At 43.8% G+C, this 26,094-nt stretch overlaps 1 protein-coding gene across 1 annotated transcript in view; it reads right to left on the reverse strand.

The window, feature by feature from the left end:
* Positions 1-26,094, reverse strand: part of LOC109866068 (growth arrest-specific protein 7-like) — a 101,911-nt gene that overhangs the window by 15,750 nt on the left and 60,067 nt on the right. The window contains exons 5-9 of the mRNA XM_031799759.1: positions 22,258-22,311; positions 18,364-18,453; positions 13,180-13,295; positions 12,860-12,934; positions 3,807-3,885 (exon numbers count right to left, since the gene is read on the reverse strand). Coding sequence (XP_031655619.1) covers positions 3,807-3,885; positions 12,860-12,934; positions 13,180-13,295; positions 18,364-18,453; positions 22,258-22,311 — 414 coding nt within the window. The remainder of the gene's footprint in view (positions 1-3,806; positions 3,886-12,859; positions 12,935-13,179; positions 13,296-18,363; positions 18,454-22,257; positions 22,312-26,094) is intronic.

Below are 26,094 nucleotides of genomic sequence, written 5' to 3' on the forward strand. Positions count from 1 at the left end.
TGACATAGACATGGTTGTTAAATTCATTCAATTTCAGTCCTGTGGCCTTCATCAAGTTTAGTTCAACCAGGAGCTTCAGTGTCACTCCCTGACCGTAGAGAGCTTTTTATGTCTCTATTTTGGTTTGGTCAGGGTGTGATTTGGGTGGGCATTCTATGTCCTTTTTCTATGTTTTTGTATTTCTTTGTTTTGGCCGGGTATGGTTCTCAATCAGGGACAGCTGTCTATCGTTGTCTCTGATTGGGAACCATACTTAGGTAGCTTTTTCACACATGGGTTTTGTGGGTAGTTATTTTCTGTTTAGTGTTTGCACCTTACGGGACTGTTTCGGTTTCATTTATTCTCTTGTTATTTTGTATTAGTGTTCAGTTCAATAAACAAACATGAACACTTACGACGCTGCGCTTTGGTCCGACTACTCTTCCTCATCCGATGACGAAAGCCGTTACCATTCAGGCCACTTTGTTAAGGTAAAACTAGACCCTCAAAATAAGGCCTTATGATATATGTAATATATTGTCATATAGAGTTAGGCACACTGGGAAATATGCAAATTAGGCTTTGTGTTAAAACAACAACCCCGAAGGGAGTTTTACCGTAAAACTACAGGTATCATTTCCTGACACTGAGAAAGTTTAAACCCGTCAGAACTAAGCAAAGGATGAATTTAACGCTGAAAAGTGTGGACACGTATAGACACTGGAACAGTGTTAAATGTAATACTCCATGTTGATTCAATACTGTAGAATTAGCTGTGTAATGATAGCTATTGCAAAAAAAAAAAAAATCCCATTAGATGTGTATACAAGAGATGTCAATGATTTCTAGTAACAAAGTTGTCTCCTCTCTAAAATATAAAAGCAGGTCAATGTAGAGTTTGATTAGTGAGCTGCTTTGATTCTACTGAAGAGTGTCTGAGGACCAGGAGATTATTAAGGGGAGAGTGAAAAACAGTCTATATGAATGATATGGGCAAATCAATTCATTAAGACAGTATGAAATTAATGAAAGTACATTCTTGCAGTTACAAGAGGAAATATTGCTAAATTACTCCAGAAGCCTGATTGAACTGGATTGAATAGGACACTAGGTATTTTAGGTATAAAAAAAAGGTATATGGAAGGGATAGAGGTCCATGAAGAATGTGTTCAAATCATTTCATCTCACCTAGATATTATCAAATTTCAATCAAATGTATTTATAAAGCCCTTCATACATCAGCCGATGTCACAAAGTGCTGTACAGAAACCCAGCCTAAATATTAGACGGGTGTTCCAATATTTGGGGCATAAAATCATCGAAGCTCTGCAGATTAAGTTGTGAGGGTACAGAATCAATAGACCATTTATTTTGGTTTCTGGTCTCAGGTTCAGGAATGGCTGAAAATGCATAGCGCCCTGGGGCAGCAGGGTAGCCTTATGGTTAGAGCGTTGGACTAGTAACCGAAAGATTGCAAGTTCGAATCCCCGAGCTGACAAGGTACAAATCTGTCGTTCTGCCCCTGAACAGGCAGTTAACCCACTGTTCCTAGGCAGTCATTGAAAATAAGAATTTGTTCTTAACCGACTTGCCTAGTAAAATAAAGGTCAAATAAAAAATCTAAAATTGACCCTAGAAATAGTACTGTTAGGAGATCTGGAGAGACCAGGTCAGTCAATATCTAATATACTAATACTCTAAGTAAAAGTACTTATTTTCAACTCGCAATCTGTGGATTCTATTTGAGTAGATAGATTGAAATTGTAGACAAAAGGGAAAACATGATGTAAGATGCGAATGTGATATTCCAACTGATTGTACGGAGCTAAAGCCAACAACTTAGCACTGCGCCATGAAGATTTGATTAGGAAGACACATTTCAGTTGAATACATTCAGTTGGACAACTGACTAGGTATCCCCCTTTCCCTTAATCAGTAGTGGAAAAAAAAGAGAGTATATCTGATAATTACACATTGCTATCTATTACTGACCAGCAGATGTCACTAATGTATATTGTGAATTAATAAAGAAGCTCGGAGTAATTCATTTTAATATTTAATTTTACCTTTATATAACTAGGCAAGTCAGTTAAGAACAAATTCTTATTTTCAATGACAGCCTAGGAACAGTGGGTTAACTGCCTGTTCAGGGGCAGAACGACAGATTTGTACCTTGTCAGCTCGGGGATTCGAACTTGTAACCTTTCGGTTACTAGTCCAACGCTCTAACCAAGCCCTGGTGGAAAAAGTACCCAATTGTCATACTTGAGTAAAAGTAGAGATACCTTAATAGAAAATTACTCAAGTAAAAGTGAAAGTCTAAAAGTATTTGGTTTTAAATATACTTAAGTATCAAATGTAAATGTAATTGCTAAAATATACTTAAGTATTGAAAATAAAAGTAAACGTATAAATCATTTCAAATTCCCTATATTAAACAACAAATTCCCTGTATTAAACAACAAATTCCCTGTATTAAAGAACAAATTCCCTATATTAAAGAACAAATTCCCTATATTAAAGAACAAATTCCCTATATTAAAGAACAAATTCCCTGTATTAAACAACAAATTCCCTGTATTAAAGAACAAATTCCCTATATTAAAGAACAAATTCCCTATATTAAAGAACAAATTCCCTATATTAAAGAACAAATTCCCTATATTAAAGGACAAATTCCCTGTATTAAACAACAAATTCCCTATATTAAAGAACAAATTCCCTCTATTAAACAACAAATTCCCTATATTAAACAACAAATTCCCTATATTAAACAACAAATTCCCTATATTAAACAACAAATTCCCTGTATTAAACAACATTTTCTTGTTTTTTTATTGACGGATAACCAGGGGCACACTCCAACACAGACATAATTTACAAACAAAGCATGTGTGTTTAGTGAGTCTGCCAGATCAGAGGCAGTAGGGATGATCAGGGATGTTCTCTGTTTATTGAGTCTGCCAGATCAGAGGCAGTAGGGATGATCAGGGATGTTCTCTGTTTAGTGAGTCTGCCAGATCAGAGGCAGTAGGGATGATCAGGGATGTTCTCTGTTTAGTGAGTCTGCCAGATCAGAGGCAGTAGGGATGATCAGGGATGTTCTCTGTTTATTGAGTCTGCCAGATCAGAGGCAGTAGGGATGATCAGGGATGTTCTCTGTTTAGTGAGTCTGACAGATCAGAGGCAGTAGGGATGATCAGGGATGTTCGTTTGATATGTGTGTGAAGTGAACCATTTTCTGGCATGCTAGCCATTCAAAACTTAACAAATCATTTTGAGTGTCAGGAAGATCTATGGATGAAAAAGTACAAAAGTGTCTTTAGGAATGTAGTGAAGTAAAAGTAGTCAGATATAAATAGTCCAATTAAGTACAGATACCTCCAAAAACAACTTAAGGACTCCTTTCAAGGATTTTCTACTTAGGTACTTTACACCACTGAATAAAATAAACAATTCTGAAAATCTCCCTGCAATAGAGCATGCTGCGGAAATATTATATGTGGTTCTATGTAGAACTCTTCCTGCCTTCCAAAGAATCATTCTTGGCTTCCAAAGAATCATCAAAGAACCCTTTCTTCGTACAACGATTCTTAGAATGTTAAAGGTTCTAGGTAGAACCCTTTGCCTTACAAACTGATCAAAACAGTTCTTGGTAGAACCCTATTCCTCTGCAAATAAGGTTTTTGGAAGTATTTTTCCTAAGAGTGTACACAACAGATGAAATGGAATATAATTGCATTCTGAAGTGTAAAGTGTTTTCCTTTGAGTAAAGAATACAGTCCAGTGTGTTACATTTGAGTAAAGTGTAACATAATGTGTTCTACCTTAGAGGAGAACTTGAGGTGAACCTCGGCCTCGTCAGCCAGACTCTTCTTTAGCTGAGCCCAGGCTTCCCCAAGAGTACTGAGGAGAGAGATAAGAAACGACACTATCAATATATGACACCGAAGAGTACTGAGGACAGAGACAACACACCACGTTAGACCACAGAGACAACACATCACGTTAGACCACAGAGACAACACACCACGTTAGACCACAGAGACAACACACCACGTTAGACCACAGAGACAACACACCACGTTAGACCACAGAGACAACACACCACATTAGACCACAGAGACAACACACCACGTTAGACCACAGAGACAACACACCACATTAGACCACAGAGACAACACACCACATTAGACCACAGAGACAACACACCACGTTAGACCACAGAGACAACACACCACGTTAGACCACAGAGACAACACACCACATTAGACCACAGAGACAACACACCACGTTAGATCAGAGAAAAGACACCATGTTAGATCAGAGACAACACACCACGTTAGATCAGAGACAACACACCATGTTAGATCAGAGACAACACACCATGTTAGATCAGAGACAACACACCATGTTAGATCAGAGACAACACACCAGATTAGACCACAGAGACAACACACCACGTTAGACCACAGAGACAACACACCAGATTAGACCACAGAGACAACACACCATGTTAGACCACAGAGACAACACACCACGTTAGACCACAGAGACAACACACCAGATTAGACCACAGAGACAACACACCATGTTAGACCACAGAGACAACACACCACGTTAGACCACAGAGACAACACACCACGTTAGACCACAGAGACAACACACCATGTTAGACAAGTCAGGGTGGATCCTGCCAAACAGAGAGAAAGAGATGAGGTTCTGCTCTACAGAGTGATTGACATTTAAAGGCGATGTTCCCACTTCAGCGCAGGTTGCGTTCCCGGTAAACGGTGCACATGTCGGCTCAATGGGAAATGACCTTGACTGTTCTACGGCGGAATCTGTAACGCTTCAGCTTTACAGACTGAATAGAGCCTTAAAAGTTCATAGACAGTTTATAACCCGGAAGGCAGCCCATCTCACAGCTGTGCCTGGTCCTCGACAAGTTCACCGGCTGGTTAGGAGGATGTAAACACTGAGGATATGAGATAAAAACCGAGACGTTTCATGGTTTCCCATTACTTTAGAACATTCTGCAAGTCATCTGTTTTCATAGCCAAGTTCTGTGACATAATGCAATGTTGGAAAATTATATATTTAATGAACTTTTACAAATGAATGTTGTGACAACTTATATACAGTCAATCATATCTACAGAATAGAATGACTAAGGTGAGTGGACACCAACATTAACAATGATCAAAGCAGAAGGTAAAAATACATTGTTAAAAACTCTATATCCTAGCAGAAATTTAAAGCAAATTGGAAGCCATGGTACATCAGTGAATGAGACGCCAGGCTAGCCTTGAGTACTAGGTAACCTCTTCTCCTCTACTTAGGCAAAAATAAAGTTTAGCTTAAAAAAAACATATTGTATTGCAGTGCCTCTCCTCTTTCTAAATATCTAATTGAACTGTATATAAGAATATAAATATGTACAGTATCTATGAATAATGTGTAAATAGTATTTTTGATGTCTCTTGGTGACTTTCCTATATACAGTATAACTCTTTTCCTGTATTTTAATGTTTAATTTAATGTAATATCTTGTTGTTCTTGTCTATAACTGTTCTATACTTTCATGTATTTCTAATTATTTCTAAGTTTCATGTGGACCCCAGGAAAAGTAAAGGGCAAGGTGAATGAGCTGCTGTATATGCAGTAGCTAATGGGGATCCTAATAAACTAAACTCCTCTGAACACACATCTTAAGTCCTTCATTCCAAACATTAGCAGAATATTTATCCAAGGGCCATGAAGGTAGGCGGCAGCAGGCCCATACAGCCATGGGGCATTACAGGCTGTGGGTATGGAACTGAGGAGGAGAGGGGCTGAGGGTCTTTAACCAGTTCACATCAAAGCGCCACTCAGAATGGAAGATGTGTGCACATTCCTACAGCATCAGGGTGCTGCTCTCTGCACGGCCCCCTGCCACTTTGAGAGGCATCGGAGAAGAGACAGAAGATAGATATATCAGGAAGAGATAAAAGGTGGATCAGGAAGAGATAGAAGATCAAGAAGAGATAATAGATCAAGAAGAGATATTCAGTGTAGCAGTAGGGGGCGGGGCAGCAGGTAGGGTAGAAAGCAGGATAGAAAGCAGGGTAGTGGGCAGGATAGCAGGCAGGGTAGCAGAAAGAGTAGCGGGCAGGATAGCAGGCAGGGCAGCAGGTAGGGTAGAAAGCGGGATAGAAAGCAGGGTAGAGGGCAGGATAGCAGGCAGGGTAGCAGAAAGAGTAGCGGGCAGGATAGCAGGCAGGGCAGCAAGTAGGGTAGAAAGCGGGATAGAAAGCAGGGTAGTGGGCAGGATAGCAGGCAGGGTAGCAGAAAGAGTAGCGGGCAGGATAGCAGGCAGGGCAGCAGGTAGGGTAGAAAGCGGGATAGAAAGCAGGGTAGTGGGCAGGATAGCAGGCAGGGTAGAAGAAAGAGTAGCGGGCAGGATAGCAGGCAGGGCAGCAGGTAGGGTAGAAAGCGGGATAGAAAGCAGGGTAGTGGGAAGGATAGCAGGCAGGGCAGCAGGTAGGGTAGAAAGCGGGATAGAAAGCAGGGTAGTGGGCAGGATAGCAGGCAGGGTAGCAGAAAGAGTAGCGGGCAGGATAGCAGGCAGGGCAGCAGGTAGGGTAGAAAGCGGGATAGAAAGCAGGGTAGTGGGCAGGATAGCAGGCAGGGTAGCAGAAAGAGTAGCAGGCAGGATAGCAGGCAGGGCAGCAGGTAGGGTAGAAAGCGGGATAGAAAGCAGGGTAGTGGGCAGGATAGCAGGCAGGGTAGCAGAAAGAGTAGCGGGCAGGATAGCAGGCAGGGCAGAAAGCGGGATAGAAAGCAGGGTAGTGGGCAGGATAGCAGGCAGGGTAGCAGGAAGAGTAGCGGGCAGGATAGCAGGCAGGGCAGCAGGTAGGGTGTAAAGCAGGGTAGCAGGCAGGGCAGTAGGAGGGTAGTAGGCAAGTAGAGTAGAAAGAAGGTTAGCAGGCGAGATAGGAGGTAGGGTAGAAGGCAGGGTAGCAGGCAGGGTAGAAGGCAGGGTAGAAGGCAGGGTAGAAGGCAGGGTAGAAGGTAGGGTAGCAGGCAGGGTAGAAGGCAGGGTAGCAGGCAGGGTAGCAGGTAGGGTAGAATGCAGGGTAGCAGGCAGGGTAGCAGGCAGGGCAGCAGGCAGGGAAGCAGATGGATTACCAGGACATGAACTCAGAGCATGCGCTGACCAACTGGTAAGAGTCTTCATTGACATTTTCAACCTGTCCCTGACTGAGTCTGTAATACCAACATGTTTCAAGGAGACCACCATAGTGCCTGTGCCCAAGAACACTAAGGTAACCTGCCTACGGACCCGTGGCACTCACTCACCATTATCCCAGAAACCCTAAACTCACTCCAATTTGCATTCCGCCCCAACAGATCCACAAATGAAGCAATCTCTATTGCACTCCACACTTCCCTTTCCCACCTGGACAAAAGGAACACCTATGTGAGAATGCTATTCATTGACTACAGCTCAGCGTTCAACACCATAGTGTCCTCAAAGCTCATCACTAAGCTAAGGACCCTGGGACTAAACATCTCCCTCTGCAACTGGATCCTGGACTTCCTGCCGGGCTGGAAGGGTAGGTAACAACACAGCCACCACGCTAATCCTCAACACGGGGGCCCCTTAGGGGTGCGTGCTCAGTCCCCTCCTGTACTCCAACACCATCATTAAGTTTGCCGATGACACAACAGTGGTAGGCCTGATCACCGACAACAATGAGACAGCCTATAGTGAGGAGGGCAGAGACCTGGCCGTGTGGTGCCAGGACAACATCCTCTCCCTCAAAGTGATCAAGACAAAGGAGATGATTGTGGACTACAGGAATAAGAGGACCAAGCACACCCCCATTCTCATCGACGGGGCTACAGTGGAACAGGTTGAGAGCTTCAAGTTCCTTGGTGTCCACATCACCAACAAACTAACATGGTCCAAGCACACCAAGACAGTCATGAAGAGGGCACGACAATGCCTATTCCCTCTCAGAAAGGATTTGGCATGGGTTCTAAGATCCTCAAAAATGTCTACAGCTGCACCATCAGTGGTTGCATCACTGCCTGGTATGGCAACTGTTCCGCTTCCGACCGCAAGGCACTACAGAGGGCAGTACATCACCGGGGCTAAGCTTCCTGCCATCCAGGACCTCTATACCAGGTGGTGTCAGAGGAAGGCCCTAAAAATTGCCAAAGACTCCAGCCACCCTAGTCATAGACTGTTCTCTCTGCTAACGCACGGCAAGCGGTACCAGATCTCCAAGTCTAGGTCCAAAAGACTTCTTAACAGCTTCTATCTCCAAGCCATAAGACTCCTGAACAGCTAATCAAATGGCTACCCGGGCTATTTGCATTGTGTGCCACCCCCCCTCTTTTACACTGCTGCTACTGTCTGTTTATCTATGCATAGTTACTTTACTCTACCTACATGTACATATTACCTCAATTACCTTGACATACCAGTGCCCCTGCACATTGACTCTGTACCTGTACCCCCTGTATAGGGTGTAGCCTCGCTTTTGTTATTTTACTGCTGCTCTTTAATTATTTGTTACTTTTATTTTTTACTTATCTATTTTTTACTTAACATTTATTTTGTCTTAAAACTGCATTGTTGGTTAAGGGCTTGTAAGTAAGTATTTCACTGTAAGGTTGTTGTATTCGGCGCATGTGACAAATACAATTTGATTTGATTTGGTTTGATAATAACAGTATCGTGTTGTGTTGCTCTCTCTGGACATGGTGAGCGTGGATGGTCAGAACTCTAGCATCGTTTAGATTCTATATGAGAAATGTTCACCCCACTCTGCCATTCTATCACAACAACACTGGTGCAGTAGTACAGTAGATGAGAGAGGTCAGATGATACAGGTTGGTATAAAATCCAGAGAAGGGGTTTCACTAGTCCAGCATCATAATGCAGGAGAGTGCTGTACTGTCTGTGTTTCAGTGTTAACAGTAGGGCAGTATCATATCTCTAACGCAGGAGAGTGCTGTACTGTCTGTGTTTCAGTGCTGACCGTAGGGCAGTATCATATCTCTAACACAGGAGAGTGCTGTACTGTCTTTGTTTCAGTGCTGACCGTAGGGCAGTATCATATCTCTAACACAGGAGAGTGCTGTACTGTCTTTGTTTCAGTGGGGCAGTATCATATCTCTAACACAGGAGAGTGCTGTACTGTCTTTGTTTCAGTGGGGCAGTATCATATCTCTAACACAGGAGAGTGCTGTACAGTCTTTGTTTCAGTGGGGCAGTATCATATCTCTAACACAGGAGAGTGCTGTCTGTGTTTCAGTGCTGACCGTAGGGCAGTATCATATCTCTAATGCAGGAGAGTGCTGTACTGTCTGTGTTTCAGTGTTAGGGCAGTATCATATCTCTAACGCAGGAGAGTGCTGTACTGTCTTTGTTTCAGTGTTAGGGCAGTATCATATCTCTAACGCAGGAGAGTGCTGTACTGTCTGTGTTTCAGTGCTGACCGTAGGGCAGTATCATATCTCTAACGCAGGAGAGTGCTGTACTGTCTGTGTTTCAGTGCTGACTGTAGGGCAGTATCATATCTCTAACGCAGGAGAGTGCTGTACTGTCTTTGTTTCAGTGTTAGGGCAGTATCATATCTCTAACGCAGGAGAGTGCTGTACTGTCTGTGTTTCAGTGCTGACCGTAGGGCAGTATCATATCTCTAACGCAGGAGAGTGCTGTACTGTCTGTGTTTCAGTGCTGACTGTAGGGCAGTATCATATCTCTAACGCAGGAGAGTGCTGTACTGTCTGTGTTTCAGTGCTGACTGTAGGGCAGTATCATATCTCTAACACAGGAGAGTGCTGTACTGTCTTTGTTTCAGTGTTAGGGCAGTATCATATCTCTAACGCAGGAGAGTGCTGTACTGTCTTTGTTTCCGTAGGGTAGTATCATATTACACTATTCCTCTCTTCTCTCTTCTCCATTCTCACCCCCTTAGAAACCTACGCTGAAGAAAAATATGAAGGGAACATGCAACAATTTCATATAAAGTTCATGTAAATAAATCAGTCAATTGAAATAAATTCATTAGACCCTAATCTATGGATTTCACATGACTGGGAATACAGATATGCATCTGTTGGTCACAGATACCTTAAAGAAAAGCAGTCAGTATCTGGTGTGACCACCTTCTGCCTCATGCATCACCTTCTCATAAAGTTGATCAGGCTGTTGACTGTGGGATGTTGTTCCACTCCTCTTCGATGGCTATTCAAAGTTGATGGATATAGGCGGGAGAGCAGACTTCTCCAGCGTGTCGTTGGCCATCGAAAGTGACTATTTGCCCACTGGCGTCAGTTACCACGCCGAACTGCAGTCAAGATCCTGTTGAGGACACTGAGCACACAGATGAGCTTCCCTGACACGGTTTCTGACAGTTTGTGCAGAAATAGTTTGGTTGTGCAAGCCCACGGTTTCATCAGCTGTTCGGGCGACTGGTGTCAGACGATCCCGCAGGTGAAAAAGCCAGATGTGGAGGTCCTGGGCTGGCGTGGTTACACATGGTCTACGGTTGTGAGGCCGGCTTTAGTGGACATTCCTGAAGTATGCATGGCAATTTCATGCTCCCTCAACACTTGAGACATCTTTGGGCATTGTGTTGTGTGACAAAACTGTACATTTTAGAGTTGCCTTTTATTGTCCCCAGCACAAGGCGCAGCCGTGTAACGATCATCCTGTTTAATCAGCTTCTTGATATGCCACACCTGTCAGGTGGGTGGATCATCTCGGCAAAGGAGAAATGCTCACCAACAGGGATGAAAAACAAATGTGTCCACAACATTTGAGAAAGAAAAGCTTTTTGTGCATATGGAAGATTTCTTATGTATTTTAGGTCAGTCTGGTACAGTGACTCATTATGACTGCGTAGTAAATGTGGAATGCAGACATCTTATTACAGCCGTCCCTCCCTCTCAGCCTGTCCCCTAGCAGCCTGACCATACAGCCTGCCTGTCCCCCAGCCGTCCCTCCCTCTCAGCCTGTCCCCTAGCAGCCTGACCATACAGCCTGCCTGTCCCCCAGCCGCCTGACCACACAGCCTGCCTGTCCCCTAGCAGCCTCACCATACAGCCTGTCCCCTAGCAGCCTGACCATACAGCCTGCCTGTCCCCCAGCCGTCCCTCCCTCTCAGCCTGTCCCCTAGCAGCCTGACCATACAGCCTGCCTGTCCCCCAGCCGTCCCTCCCTCTCAGCCTGTCCCCTAGCAGCCTGACCATACAGCCTGCCTGTCCCCCAGCCGTCCCTCCCTCTCAGCCTGTCCCCTAGCAGCCTGACCATACAGCCTGCCTGTCCCCCAGCCGTCCCTCCCTCTCAGCCTGTCCCCTAGCAGCCTGACCATACAGCCTGCCTGTCCCCCAGCCGTCCCTCCCTCTCAGCCTGTCCCCTAGCAGCCTCACCATACAGCCTGCCTGTCCCCCAGCCGCCTGACCACACAGCCTGCCTGTCACCCAGCCGTCCCTCCCTCTCAGCCTGTCCCCTAGCAGCCTCACCATACAGCCTGCCTGTCCCCTAGCAGCCTGACCATACAGCCTGCCTGTCCCCCAGCCGTCCCTCCCTCTCAGCCTGTCCCCTAGCAGCCTCACCATACAGCCTGCCTGTCCCCCAGCCGCCTGTCACCCAGCCGTCCCTCCCTCTCAGCCTGTCCTCTAGCAGCCTCACCATACAGCCTGCCTGTCCCCCCAGCCGCCTGCCCCCCAGCCGTCCCTCCCTCTCAGCCCGTCCCCTAGCAGCCTCACCATACTGCCTGCCTGTCCCCCAGCCGCCTGACCACACAGCCTGCCTGTCCCCCAGCCGCCTCACCACACAGCCTGCCTGTCCCCCAGCAGCCTGACCATACAGCCAGCCTGTCCCCCAGCCGCCTGACCACACAGCCTGCCTGTCTCCTAGCAACCTCACCATACAGCCTGCCTGTCCCCCAGCAGCCTCACCATACAGCCTGCCTGTACCCCAGCCGCCTGACCACACAGCCTGCCTGTCTCCTAGCAGCCTCACCATACAGCCTGCCTGTCTCCTAGCAGCCTCACCATACAGCCTGCCTGTCCCCCAGCCGTCCCTCCCTCTCAGCCTGTCCCCTAGCAGCCTGACCATACAGCCTGCCTGTCCCCCAGCCATCCCTCCCTCTCAGCCTGTCCCCTAGCAGCCTGACCATACAGCCTGCCTGTCCCCCAGCCGTCCCTCCCTCTCAGCCTGTCCCCTAGCAGCCTCACCATACAGCCTGCCTGTCCCCCAGCCGCCTCACCACACAGCCTGCCTGTCTCCTAGCAGCCTCACCACACAGCCTGCCTGTCTCCTAGCAGCCTCACCATACAGCCAGCCTGTCCCCTAGAAATCCCTCCATACAACCTGCCTGTCCCCCACGGGATCCAATTTACCAGACAAAGATCTGCTCACAGCGTGTGGTTCCCTATAATGGCGGACTGAAGAGGGGTCCCCCTTCTCTCTCGCTTTCTTTTTCCCAGTGAGTCTGGGCTGATATGATGCCATAACCCCCTTATAGTACCCTGCTGTCCAGCCCAGCAATACACATAGTGCCCCTACTTCTAGACATGATTTGTTCTATCAGCATGGTACTGTATGTCTATTCCGTACACCCACCAACTCCTTTCAGATCTACAAGAATTGTAGAAGAGTTGGCAAGGAATCAGCTAGGAGATGGCTAGGAAGCAGCTAGGAGTTGGCTAGGAATTGGCATCATCTGTGCAATGACTTCTGACATGGAATCTTTGAGTTGACGCAGAGAGGTTTTCTTGTATTTTCTTGTGCCATATCTTCCTAAGCGACAGTGAGCACGTGCAGAGTGTGCGAGGCGACACGTTCGTGTAGGAATTGGTGTCACTACCCACTCACCCTTCTTCCTGTCCCGCGAGGGGAATCTGCGACAGCTTGGCGAGGTTCTTGGCATATTCCTCCTCAATCTTTATCCTGAAAGAGGGAAGGAGAAAAGGAAGTTATTTACCATCAAATTTCAACACTTAGCGAGTCATTTTTCCTGTTTTGCACAAAATAACCCAGCACATCTGGGTTTAAAAAAATAAAAGGAAATTGAAACATGAAATTGCTCAAGATAAAAAAAATGTCAAAAAAGGAGTTGTGAAACATTGGTCTGACCAGGATTGTTGACAGATGGGCTCAGATAATAAAAGGTTTTTGTAGGATTTTGTAGTTACCTTTCTCGTATAAACTCAGCCATCTCTTTCTGCATCTGTTTCCCCTTCAGCTGTTTCTGCAGTAAGACCTCAAACCCTGAGATACAGCTTGTCCCCTGAGGGTCCTTCTTATCCATCTACACAACAACAATAATAACACAGAAATATACACTTCAACAATATTTAGTGTAACATAAATAAAAATAATAATACGACCAGATAACCTTCAGTGTTGTGTTGTGATGTGATACTGCATTCTATGTACTTAATGGTATGCATTCAATCATATAGTTACTGTTTGTATTGTACTGTGGGGAAATACCAGGCCATCATTACTGCAGCACCATACTCCATTCTACAGCACCACAGCCAATGATATAGAAAGTCAACATTTCACACAGTAGGGTGCATGAAATACTTGTCAACCTGTTTTAAATCTGTTCCTCTGTGTCTCACTGGAAACTGTAAGTCTCGGTGTACGGTGTCCACTGTTTTACGAATGCCTCCCGGTGTTGTCACCTCAGAGAGAGTGTAACGTTAGCCCGGTCTGACAGTAACGTTAGCCGAGTGTTAAAACCTGAGAACACACCTGGTGGTGATTAAGTTTCAGCCATGGGAGTAATGAAAACAGAACCAAACAGATGTTTGGAGCAAGGTCTCTCTCACTACACCATGTGTTATTCTACTACAGCTCTACAGCCTTAGTGTCGTGTAGAGAAGTGTACAGTAGTGTAGAGTAGAGTAGTGTAGTGTAGAGTAGTGTAGTGTAGAGTAGTGTAGTGTAGAGTAGTGTAGAGTAGTGTAGAGTAGTGTAGTGTAGAGTAGTGTAGTGTAGTGTAGTGTAGTGTAGAGTAGTGTAGTGTAGAGTAGAGTAGTGTAGAGTAGTGTAGTCTAGAGTAGTGTAGTGTAGTGTAGTGTAGTATAGAGTAGTGTAGTGTAGAGTAGTGTAGAGTAGTGTAGAGGATTGTAGAGTAGTGTAGAGTAGTGTAGAGTAGTGTAGTGTAGAGTAGTGTAGTGTAGAGTAGTGTAGAGTAGTGTAGTGTAGAGTAGTGTAGTGTAGTGTAGAGTAGTGTAGTATAGAGTAGTGTAGAGTATTGTAGTGTAGAGTAGTGTAGAGTAGTGTAGTGTAGAGTATTGTAGAGTAGAGTAGAGTAGGGTAGTGTAGTGTAGTGTAGAGTAGTGTAGTATAGAGTAGTGTAGAGTATTGTAGTGTAGAGTATTGTAGTGTAGAGTAGTGTAGTGTAGAGTAGTGTAGTGTAGTGTAGTGTAGAGTAGTGTAGAGTAGTGTAGTGTAGAGTAGTGTAGTGTAGAGTAGTGTAGTGTAGAGTAGTGTAGTGTAGAGTAGTGTAGAGGATTGTAGAGTAGTGTAGTGTAGAGTAGTGTAGAGTAGAGTAGTGGAGTGTAGAGTAGTGTAGTATAGAGTAGAGTAGTGTAGAGTATTGTAGTGTAGAGTAGAGTAGTGTAGAGTATTGTAGTGTAGTGTAGTGTAGAGTATTGTAGAGTAGTGTAATGTAGAGTAGTGTAGAGTAGAGTAGAGTAGTGTAGTGTAGAGTAGTGTAGAGTAGTGTAGTTTAGAGTAGTGTAGATTGGAGTAAGGAAGAGTGGGGTAATGTAGAGTAGAGTAGTGTAGTGTAGACAAGTGTAATGTAGAGTAAAGTAGTCTAGAGCAGTGTAGTGTAGAGTAAAGTAAAGTAGAGTAAAGTAAAGTAGAGTAGAGTAGAGTAGAGTAGAGTAGGGTAGTGTAGGGTAGGGTAGTGTAGTGTAGTGTAGTATAGAGTAGAGTAGTGTAGTGTAGAGTAGTGTAGTATAGAGTAGAGTAGTGTAGAGTATTGTAGTGTAGAGTATTGTAGAGTAGAGTAGTGTAGTGTAGAGTAGTGTAGTGTAGAGTATTTTAGTGTAGGGTAGTGTAGTGTAGTATAGAGTAGAGTAGTGTAGAGTAGTGTAGTGTAGTGTAGAGTAGTGTAGAGTAGTGTAGTGTAGAGTAGTGTAGAGTAGTGTAGAGTAGTGTAGAATATTGTAGAGTAGTGTAGTGTAGAGTAGTGTAGAGTAGTGTAGAGAAGTGTAGAGTAGAGTAGTGTAGAGTAGTGTAGAGTAGTGTAGAGTAGTGTAGTGTAGAGTAGTGTAGAGTAGTGTAGAGAAGTGTAGTGTAGAGTAGAGTATTGTAGAGCAGAGTAGAGTAGTGTAGTGTAGAGTAGTGTAGAGTAGTGTAGAGTAGTGTAGAATATTGTAGAGTAGTGTAGAGTAGTGTAGTTTAGAGTAGTGTAGTGTAGAGTAGTGTAGAGTAGTGTAGTTTAGAGTAGTGTAGATTGGAGTAAGGAAGAGTGGGGTAATGTAGAGTAGAGTAGTGTAGTGTAGACAAGTGTAATGTAGAGTAAAGTAGTCTAGAGCAGGTGTAGTGTAGAGTAAAGTAGAGTAGAGTAGGGTAGTGGTGTAGAGTAGAGTAGAGTAGAGTAAAGTAGTGTAGAGTAGTGTAGTGTAGAGTAAAGTAGTGTAGAGTAAAGTAGTGTAGAGATGTGTAGTGTAGGGTAAAGTAGTGTATAGTAGTGTAGAGTAGAGTAGTGGAGTGTAGAGTAGTGTAGTGTAGAGTAGTGTAGTGTAGAGTATTGTAGTGTAGAGTAGAGTAGTGTAGAGTATTGTAGTGTAGTGTAGAGTATTGTAGAGTAGTGTAATGTAGAGTAGTGTAGAGTAGAGTAGTGTAGAGTAGTGTAGAGTAGTGTAGTTTAGAGTAGTGTAGATTGGAGTAAGGAAGAGTGGGGTAATGTAGAGTAGAGTAGTGTAGTGTAGACAAGTGTAATGTAGAGTAAAGTAGTCTAGAGCAGTGTAGTGTAGAGTAAAGTAAAGTAGAGTAGAGTAGAGTAGAGTAGGGTAGTGTAGTGTAGAGTATTGTAGAGTAGAGTAGTGTAGTGTAGAGTAGTGTAGTGTAGTGTAGAGTATTTTAGTGTAGGGTAGTGTAGTGTAGTATAGAGTAGAGTAGTGTAGAGTAGTGTAGTGTAGTGTAGAGTAGTGTAGAGTAGTGTAGAGTAGTGTAGAGTAGTGTAGAGTAGTGTAGAGTAGTGTAGAATATTGTAGAGTAGTGTAGTGTAGAGTAGTGTAGAGTAGTGTAGAGAAGTGTAGAGTAGAGTAGTGTAGAGTAGTGTAGAGTAGTGTAGAGTAGTGTAGTGTAGAGTAGTGTAGAGTAGTGTAGAGAAGTATAGTGTAGAGTAGAGTATTGTAGAGCAGAGTAGAGTAGTGTAGTGTAGAGTAGTGTAGAGTAGTGTAGAGTAGTGTAGAATATTGTAGAGTAGTGTAGAGTAGTGTAGTTTAGAGTAGTGTAGTGTAGAGTAGTGTAGAGTAGTGTAGTTTAGAGTAGTGTAGATTGGAGTAAGGAAGAGTGGGGTAATGTAGAGTAGAGTAGTGTAGTGTAGACAAGTGTAATGTAGAGTAAAGTAGTCTAGAGCAGGTGTAGTGTAGAGTAAAGTAGAGTAGAGTAGGGTAGTGGTGTAGAGTAGAGTAGAGTAAAGTAGTGTAGAGTAGTGTAGTGTAGAGTAAAGTAGTGTAGAGTAAAGTAGTGTAGAGATGTGTAGTGTAGGGTAAAGTAGTGTATAGTAGTGTAGAGTAGAGTAAAGCAGTGTAGAGCAGTGTAGTGTAGAGTAGTGTAGTGTAGAGTATTGTAGTGTAGTGTAGTGTAGAGTATTGTAGAGTAGTGTAATGTAGAGTAGTGTAGAGTAGTGTAGTGTAGAGTAGTGTAGAGTAGTGTAGTTTAGAGTAGTGTAGATTGGAGTAAGGAAGAGTGGGGTAATGTAGAGTAGAGTAGTGTAGTGTAGACAAGTGTAATGTAGAGTAAAGTAGTCTAGAGCAGTGTAGTGTAGAGTAAAGTAAAGTAAAGTAGAGTAGAGTAGAGTAGAGTAGGGTAGTGTAGGGTAGGGTAGTGTAGTGTAGTGTAGTATAGAGTAGAGTAGTGTAGTGTAGAGTAGTGTAGTATAGAGTAGAGTAGTGTAGAGTATTGTAGTGTAGAGTATTGTAGAGTAGAGTAGTGTAGTGTAGAGTAGTGTAGTGTAGTGTAGAGTATTTTAGTGTAGGGTAGTGTAGTGTAGTATAGAGTAGAGTAGAGTAGTGTAGAGTAGTGTAGTGTAGTGTAGAGTAGTGTAGAGTAGTGTAGTGTAGAGTAGTGTAGAGTAGTGTAGAGTAGTGTAGAATATTGTAGAGTAGTGTAGTGTAGAGTAGTGTAGAGTAGTGTAGAGAAGTGTAGAGTAGTGTAGAGTAGTGTAGAGTAGTGTAGTGTAGAGTAGTGTAGAGTAGTGTAGAGAAGTGTAGTGTAGAGTAGAGTATTGTAGAGCAGAGTAGAGTAGTGTAGTGTAGTGTAGACTATTGTAGAGTAGTGTAGAGTAGTGTAGTTTAGAGTAGTGTAGTGTAGAGTAGTGTAGAGTAGTGTAGTTTAGAGTAGTGTAGATTGGAGTAAGGAAGAGTGGGGTAATGTAGAGTAGAGTAGTGTAGTGTAGACAAGTGTAATGTAGAGTAAAGTAGTCTAGAGCAGGTGTAGTGTAGAGTAAAGTAGAGTAGAGTAGGGTAGTGGTGTAGAGTAGAGTAGAGTAAAGTAGTGTAGAGTAGTGTAGTGTAGAGTAAAGTAGTGTAGAGTAAAGTAGTGTAGAGATGTGTAGTGTAGGGTAAAGTAGTGTATAGTAGTGTAGAGTAGAGTAAAGCAGTGTAGAGCAGTGTAGTGTAGAGTAGTGTAGAGTCGTGTAGAGAAGTTTAGTGTAAAGTAAAGTAGTGTAGAGAAGTGTAGTGTAGAGTAGTGTAGAGTAGTGTATAGTAGAGTAGTGTAGAGTAGTGTAGTATAGAGTAGTGTAGTATAGAGTAGTGTAGAGTAAAGTAGAGTAGAGTAGTGTAAAGTAAAGTAGTGTAGAGAAGTGTAGTGTAGAGTAGTGTATAGTAGAGTAGTGTAGAGTAGTGTAGGGTAGTGTCGAGTAGAGTGGTGTAGTGTATTGTAGAGTAGTGTAAAGTAGTGTAGAGTAAAGTAGTGTAGAGAAGTGTAGTATAGAGAAGTGTAGTGTAGAGTAGAGTAAAGTAGTGTAGAGAAGTGTAGTGTAGTGTAGAGTAGTGTAGTGTAGATCAGTGTAGTATAGAACAGTGTAGAGTAGTGTAGTGTAGTGTAGAGTGCAGTAGAGTAGAGTAGAGTAGTGTGTAGTGTAATATGACTCTGTGGTGTGACCAGTCTTCATATCTTACCCAGAAGTAATCACAGTAGCTCCACTCATCTGGCTTCAACAGCTGCTGTTCAGGTGTACTCATAGGGAGGGGGAACGTTACACAGTTAATCTGAGAGAGCGAGAGAGAGAGAGATATTAGGATACACTTTTCAATGGTTCGAATTGTGCCAGAAGCACGTAGGTGATGGCAGTGACAGTTTGATCTTCCCAACACCTCGGTTTATTAAACTTAAATATAGGATCAGAAAAATAGGTAAAGTGAGACCTAAATGCCACCAGGGAGAGCTTAAATGAGGCAGAGGAAAGATTGGCCCGGTGCGAGGAGAGAGATCCGGGTGTATGAGATAGTTCAGCAACTGGGAAGAAAATGTAAAAGGTATATCCATCAAAACTGACTATCTGGAAAATAAATCAAGACAAAATAACATTTCAATACACAAAGTGAAAGAGGGGGCAGAAAAAAACGACATGGGTAAATTTGTGGAAGAACTGTCAGCGGATAAAGTTGGACGACAAACTAGTTCAGCGTGCGCACCGCCCACACAAGGTAAATATCTGTCATTCTGCCCTTGAGCAAGGCAGTTAACCCACTGTTCCCCGGGCGCCGATGATGTGAATGTCGATTAAGGCAGACCCACGCACCAACCCTGCCAGGCAGGCACAGATTCGTGAGGGTGCAGTGACGCTTTAGCTGGTCTCTGACCGCGTTTATCTTCCTATCTTGGTTACATTTGCCTATTTTTCCAGCATCAAACGAGTGAGGGTGTATCTTTAATGTGGGAGCACTCAGGTGACTGTCTAGGGTGGGTGGGGTTAGGCACCGTTCCCATCATGACAGGGCAAAGTGATATTTTCAATGTTGTAACACTTCAGTCTTGTACGAATACATTTCCATCTCTGCGAAAGAGAGACTCTCTCTCTATGGCATGTCCTCGCAGACACATTCACACACACTTTCCTTCGATACTCACTTTCACCTCCTCAGACTCATTCAAACACATGGACATCTCCATCTTTATCATTTCTATAGCGTTCTTATGTGGAGATGGGAGAACCTTCCAGAAGAATTAACCATCTCTGCAGCACTCCACCAATCAGGCCTTTATGGTAGAGTGGCCAGACGGAATCCACTCCTAAGTAAAAGGCACATGACAGCCCGGGTCCAAAAGGACCATGAAAACAAGATCCTCTGGTCTAATGAAACCAATTTTGAACTTTGGCCTGAATGGCAAGTGTCAAGTTTGGAGGAAACCTGACACCATCCCTATGGTGAAGCATGGTGGTGGCAGCATTATGCTGTGGGGATATTTTTCAGGTGCAAGAACTGGGAGACTAGTCAGGACTGAGGGAAAGATGAACAGAGAGATCCTTGATGAAAACCTGCTCCAGAGCGCTCAGGACCTCAGACTGAGGTGAAGGACAATGAACCTCAGCACACAGCCAAGACAAACGCAGGAGTGAATTCAGGACAAGTCTCTGAATGTCCTTGAGTGGCCCAGCCAGAGCCCGGACTTGAACCCGATCAAACATCTCTGGGGAGACTTGAAAATAGCTGTGCAGCGACGCTCCCCATCCAACCTGACAGAGCTTGAGAGAATCTGCAGAGAAGAATGGGAGAAACTCCCCAAATACAGGTGTGCCAAGCTTGTAGCGTCATACCCAAGAAGACTCGAGGCTGTAATCACTGCCAAAGGTTCTTCAACAAAGTACTGAAGTCTGAATACTTATGTAAATGTGATATTTAAGTCGTCTTATTATTTTAAAAACATGTTTTTGTTTACATATCTTGCATTACTCCTCTCATATGTATCTAGTATATTCTGTTTTATCCTATTCTACTGTATCTTAGTCCCGGCCACTCTGACTTTGCTCATCCATATATATATATATTCTTAATTCCATTCCTGTGCTTAGATTTGTGTGTATTGGGTATATGCTGTGAAATTGTTAGATATTACTTGTTAGATATTACTGCACTGTTGGAGCTATAAACACAAGCATTTTGCTACACCCACAATAACATCTGCTAAACACGTGTATGTGACAAATACAATTTGATTTTGACACGTGTCCAGAAAGGATACCTTGCTTTTACCTTTTTTTTACATATATATATTTTTGTAATTAATATTATTATTTTATTATTGTTATTTATTAGGGTCAACAATGACTTGTACCATAGTACCAATTATATTGTTTTATGAAATGCTGATTGTTGACTGTTTAGGTTAATTGTTTTAGGGTGGGGGTAAATGTATATATATTCTGTAGTTATCTTAAACTAATAAATAAAGAGTATTTAAGAAAACATTTGTTATGTCTTACATTGTATTTTATTAGTCGGTATGCAAGGGCCTGAGGAGTTAGGTATGCAAGGGCCACATTGAGATTAGCAATACGAAGTGCAAGACGCGGAGCTGCACACACACACACACACACACACACACACACACACACACACACTGTGCAAACATTGACTGTCCACCTCTGCTGAACTATTCAAGGTGCTCTGCCACTGTTGCTCTGGCAACACTTCTTCTCTTCAGTTCCAATAATAAAAGACTATGTAACATCCTGTTACATCCTGACAACACATCAATCCTTGAATCTGTCAACTCTTTTCTATTTTCAGACTTTATGATTAATGCCACTCAAAACACAGTAACAACAACTGTCAAACCCCAGCATTTATCCTTCATCAATCCTGACTGTCTGTTGTACCTTCATCATCCTGACTGTCTGTTGTACCTTCATCATCCTGACTGTCTGTTGCACCTTCATCATCCTGACTGTCTGTTGTACCTTCATCATCCTGACTGTCTGTTGTACCTTCATCATCCTGACTGTCTGTTGTACCTTCATCATCCTGACTGTCTGTTGTACCTTCATCATCCTGACTGTCTGTTGTAATTCTCTCTCCCCAGTAGATGTTCAATACGTTGGCTGAGCGACTATCACCCTGCTCGGCCCATCTCTATCTATTCTTTATCTGCTGCACAGGGCCTGAGGGTTGGGTATCTCTCTCTCCTCTCCCTCACTGTGTGGCTGTCAGTTGTAACTGTTAGCACCCAGGCTGAGAAAGGGCTGACAATAGGACTGTTATTATTTCCCGAATTCATTCTCATTACCTCCAGCAGCAAAACAATTCTGGCCGAGGGGGGGTGGACCTACTGCTGAGCCTACCTCCTCACAGGGCAGTTTACTGCTGTTAAATTGCAAGTGGACAGGGTATGATAATGAAGATAAAGATGGCAATCTCTTTTCCACTCTTCCTGCCTCCAGATTAAATACCAACATCTGGCTTCCATCACTTTCTAATGAGCCTTTAAGTGACCTTAGCTGACCTCCACCAATGACCCCCTTAACCCCTGACATTGGTAATTAGCTGAGGGTTAACTAAGGATTGAATCAGTCGACTTTACTGGTCTGGGTTGGGGTCTAAGTTTGGGTTAGGGTCTGGGTTAGAGTCTGGTTTAGGTTAGGGTCTGGGTTAGGGTCTGTGTTCGGGAAAGGGTCTGTGTTTGGGTTAGGGACTGGGTTAGGGTCTGGGTTAGGGTTAGGCTCTGGGCTAGGGTCTGTGTTTGGGTTAGGCTCTGGGTTAGGGTCTGGGATAGGGTTAGGGTCTGGGTTAGGGTCTGGGCTAGGGCCTGTGTTTGGGTTAGGCTCTGGGTTAGGGTCTGTGTTTGGGTTAGGCTCTGGGTTAGGGTCTGGGCTAGGGTCTGTGTTTGGGTTACGGTCTGGGCTAGGGTCTGTGTTTGGGTTAGGGTCTGGGTTAGGGTCTGTGTTTGGGTCTGGGTTAGGGTCTGGGTTTAGGTTAGGGTCTGGGTTAGGGTCTGTGTTCGGGAAAGGGTCTGTGTTTGGGCTAGGGTCTGTGTTTGGGTTAGGGTCTGGGGAAGTTAGGAATGGTACTTACTGTGATGGTAGTCTCTTTGCTCTGCCACCTGGTGGGTGATGTAGGACATGGACTCTGATGAGAGAGACAGGATGCTCCGTCAAAACCTTCCTCCGTGTCTGACATGGTCTCTGACTGACACACACAATGGAGCTGTTCTACTGGAGCTGTTCTACTGGTAACTGTTCTACTAGATCTGCTCTACTGGTAACTGTTCTACTGGAGCTATTCTACTAGAGCTGTTCTACTGGAGCTGTTCTACTAGAGCTGTTCTACTGGAGCTGTTCTATTAGAGCTGTTCTACTGGAGCTGTTCTACTAGAGATGTTCTACTGGAACTGTTCTACTGGAGCTGTTCTACTGGAGCTGTTCTACTGGAGCTGTTCTACTGGAGCTGTTCTACTGGTAACTGTTCTACTGGAGCTGTTCTACTGGTAACTGTTCTACTAGAGCTGTTCTACTGGTAACTGTTCTACTGGAGCTGTTCTACTGGTAACTGTTCTACTGGAGCTGTTCTACTGGAGCTGTTCTACTGGAGCTGTTCTACTGGTAACTGTTCTACTGGTAACTGTTCTACTGGAGCTGTTCTATTAGAGCTGTTCTACTGGTAACTGTTCTACTAGAGCTGTTCTACTAGAGCTGTTCTACTGGTAACTGTTCTACTAGAGCTGTTCTACTAGATCTGTTCTACTGGGGCTGTTCTACTAGAGCTGTTCTACTGGAGCTGTTCTACTAGGAGCTGTTCTACTAGAGCTGTTCTACTGGTAACTGTTCTACTAGAGCTGTTCTACTGGAGCTGTTATACTGGTAACTGTTCTACTGGAGCTGTTATAGTGGTAACTGTTCTACTAGAGCTGTTCTACTGGTAACTGTTCTACTGGAGCTGTTCTACTGGAGCTGTTCTACTAGAGCTGTTCTACTGGTAACTGTTCTACTGGAGTTGTTCTACTGGAGCTGTTCTACTAGAGCTGTTCTACTGGTAACTGTTCTACTGGAGCTGTTCTACTGGAGCTGTTCTACTAGAGCTGTTCTACTAGAGCTGTTCTACTGGTAACTGTTCTACTGGTAACTGTTCTACCGGAGCTGTTCTACTGGAGCTGTTCTACTGGAGGTGTTCTAATGGAGATGTTCTACTAGAGCTGTTCTACTGGTAACTGTTCTACTGGTAACTGTTCTACTGGTAACTGTTCTACTGGAGATGTTCTACTGGTAACTGTTCTACTAGAGCTGTTCTACTGGTAACTGTTCTACTAGAGCTGTTCTACTGGTAACTGTTCTACTAGAGCTGTTCTACTGGAGCTGTTATACTGGTAACTGTTCTACTAGAGCTGTTCTACTGGTAACTGTTCTACTGGAGCTGTTCTACTGGAGCTGTTCTACTAGAGCTGTTCTACTGGTAACTGTTCTACTAGAGCTGTTCTACTGGAGCTGTTATACTGGTAACTGTTCTACTAGAGCTGTTATACTGGTAACTGTTCTACTAGAGCTGTTCTACTAGAGCTGTTCTACTGGAGCTGTTCTACTGGTAACTGTTCTAGTAGAGCTGTTCTACTGGTAACTGTTCTACTAGAGCTGTTCTACTGGAGCTGTTATACTGGTAACTGTTCTACTAGAGCTGTTCTACTGGTAACTGTTCTATTAGAGCTGTTCTACTAGAGCTGTTCTACTAGAGCTGTTCTACTAGAGCTGTTCTACTGGAGTTGTTCTACTGGAGCTGTTCTACTAGGAGCTGTTCTACTAGAGATGTTCTACTAGAGCTGTTCTACTAGAGCTGTTCTACTGGCGTTGTTCTACTAGAGCTGTTCTACTGGTAACTGTTCTACTGGTAACTGTTCTACTAGAGCTGTTCTACTGGAGCTGTTATACTGGTAACTGTTCTACTAGAGCTGTTCTACTAGAGCTGTTCTACTGGAGCTGTTATAGTGGTAACTGTTCTACTAGAGCTGTTCTACTGGTAACTGTTCTAATAGAGCTGTTCTACTAGAGCTGTTCTACTGGAGCTGTTCTACTGGAGCTGTTCTACTAGAGCTGTTCTACTGGTAACTGTTCTACTGGTAACTGTTCTACCGGAGCTGTTCTACTGGAGGTGTTCTAATGGAGATGTTCTACTAGAGCTGTTCTACTGGTAACTGTTCTACTAGAGCTGTTCTACTGGTAACTGTTCTACTGGAGATGTTCTACTGGTAACTGTTCTACTAGAGCTGTTATACTGGTAACTGTTCTACTAGAGCTGTTATACTGGTAACTGTTCTACTAGAGCTGTTCTACTGGTAACTGTTCTATTAGAGCTGTTCTACTGGTAACTGTTCTATTACAGCTGTTCTACTGGAGCTGTTCTACTGGAGCTGTTCTATTAGAGCTGTTCTACTGGAGCTGTTCTACTGGAGCTGTTCTATTAGAGCTGTTCTACTGGAGCTGTTCTACTAGAGCTGTTCTACTGGTAACTGTTCTACCGGAGCTGTTCTACTGGAGCTGTTCTACTGGAGGTGTTCTAATGGAGATGTTCTACTAGAGCTGTTCTACTGGTAACTGTTCTACTAGAGCTGTTCTACTGGAGCTGTTCTACTGGTAACTGTTCTACTGGAGCTGTTCTATTGGAGCTGTTCTACTGCAGCTGTTCTACTAGAGCTGTTCTACTAGAGCTGTTCTACTAGAGCTGTTCTACTAGAGCTGTTCTACTGGTAACTGTTCTACTAGAGCTGTTCTACTAGGAGCTGTTCTACTAGAGCTGTTCTACTGATAACTGTTCTACTGGTAACTGTTCTACTAGAGCTGTTCTACTGGAGCTGTTATACTGGTAACTGTTCTACTAGAGATGTTCTACTAGAGCTGTTCTACTGGTAACTGTTCTACTAGAGCTGTTCTACTGGAGCTGTTCTACTGGTAACTGTTCTACTGGAGCTGTTCTATTGGAGCTGTTCTACTGCAGCTGTTCTACTAGAGCTGTTCTACTAGGAGCTGTTCTACTAGAGCTGTTCTACTGGTAACTGTTCTACTAGAGCTGTTCTACTAGGAGCTGTTCTACTAGAGCTGTTCTACTGGTAACTGTTCTACTGGTAACTGTTCTACTAGAGCTGTTCTACTGGAGCTGTTCTACTGGTAACTGTTCTACTAGAGCTGTTCTACTAGAGCTGTTCTACTGGAGCTGTTATAGTGGTAACTGTTCTACTAGAGCTGTTCTACTGGTAACTGTTCTACTAGAGCTGTTCTACTGGTAACTGTTCTACTAGAGCTGTTCTACTGGTAACTGTTCTAATAGAGCTGTTCTACTAGAGCTGTTCTACTGGAGCTGTTCTACTAGAGCTGTCTACTGGAGCTGTTCTACTGGAGCTGTTCTACTAGGAGCTGTTCTACTAGAGCTGTTCTACTGGTAACTGTTCTACTGGTAACTGTTCTACTAGAGCTGTTCTACTGGAGCTGTTATACTGGTAACTGTTCTACTAGAGCTGTTCTACTGGTAACTGTTCTATTAGAGCTGTTCTACTGGAGCTGTTCTACTAGAGCTGTTCTACCGGAGCTGTTCTACTGGTAACTGTTCTACTAGAGCTGTTCTACTGGTAACTGTTCTATTAGAGCTGTTCTACTGGAGCTGTTCTACTAGAGCTGTTCTACTGGTAACTGTTCTACTGGTAACTGTTCTACCGGAGCTGTTCTACTGGAGCTGTTCTACTGGAGGTGTTCTAATGGAGATGTTCTACTAGAGCTGTTCTACTGGTAACTGTTCTACTAGAGCTGTTCTACTGGTAACTGTTCTACTGGAGATGTTCTACTGGTAACTGTTCTACTAGAGCTGTTCTACTGGTAACTGTTCTACTAGAGCTGTTCTACTGGAGCTGTTATACTGGTAACTGTTCTACTA

This window comes from Oncorhynchus kisutch, linkage group LG20 (assembly GCF_002021735.2).
Source record: "Oncorhynchus kisutch isolate 150728-3 linkage group LG20, Okis_V2, whole genome shotgun sequence".
NCBI lineage: Eukaryota > Metazoa > Chordata > Actinopteri > Salmoniformes > Salmonidae > Oncorhynchus > Oncorhynchus kisutch.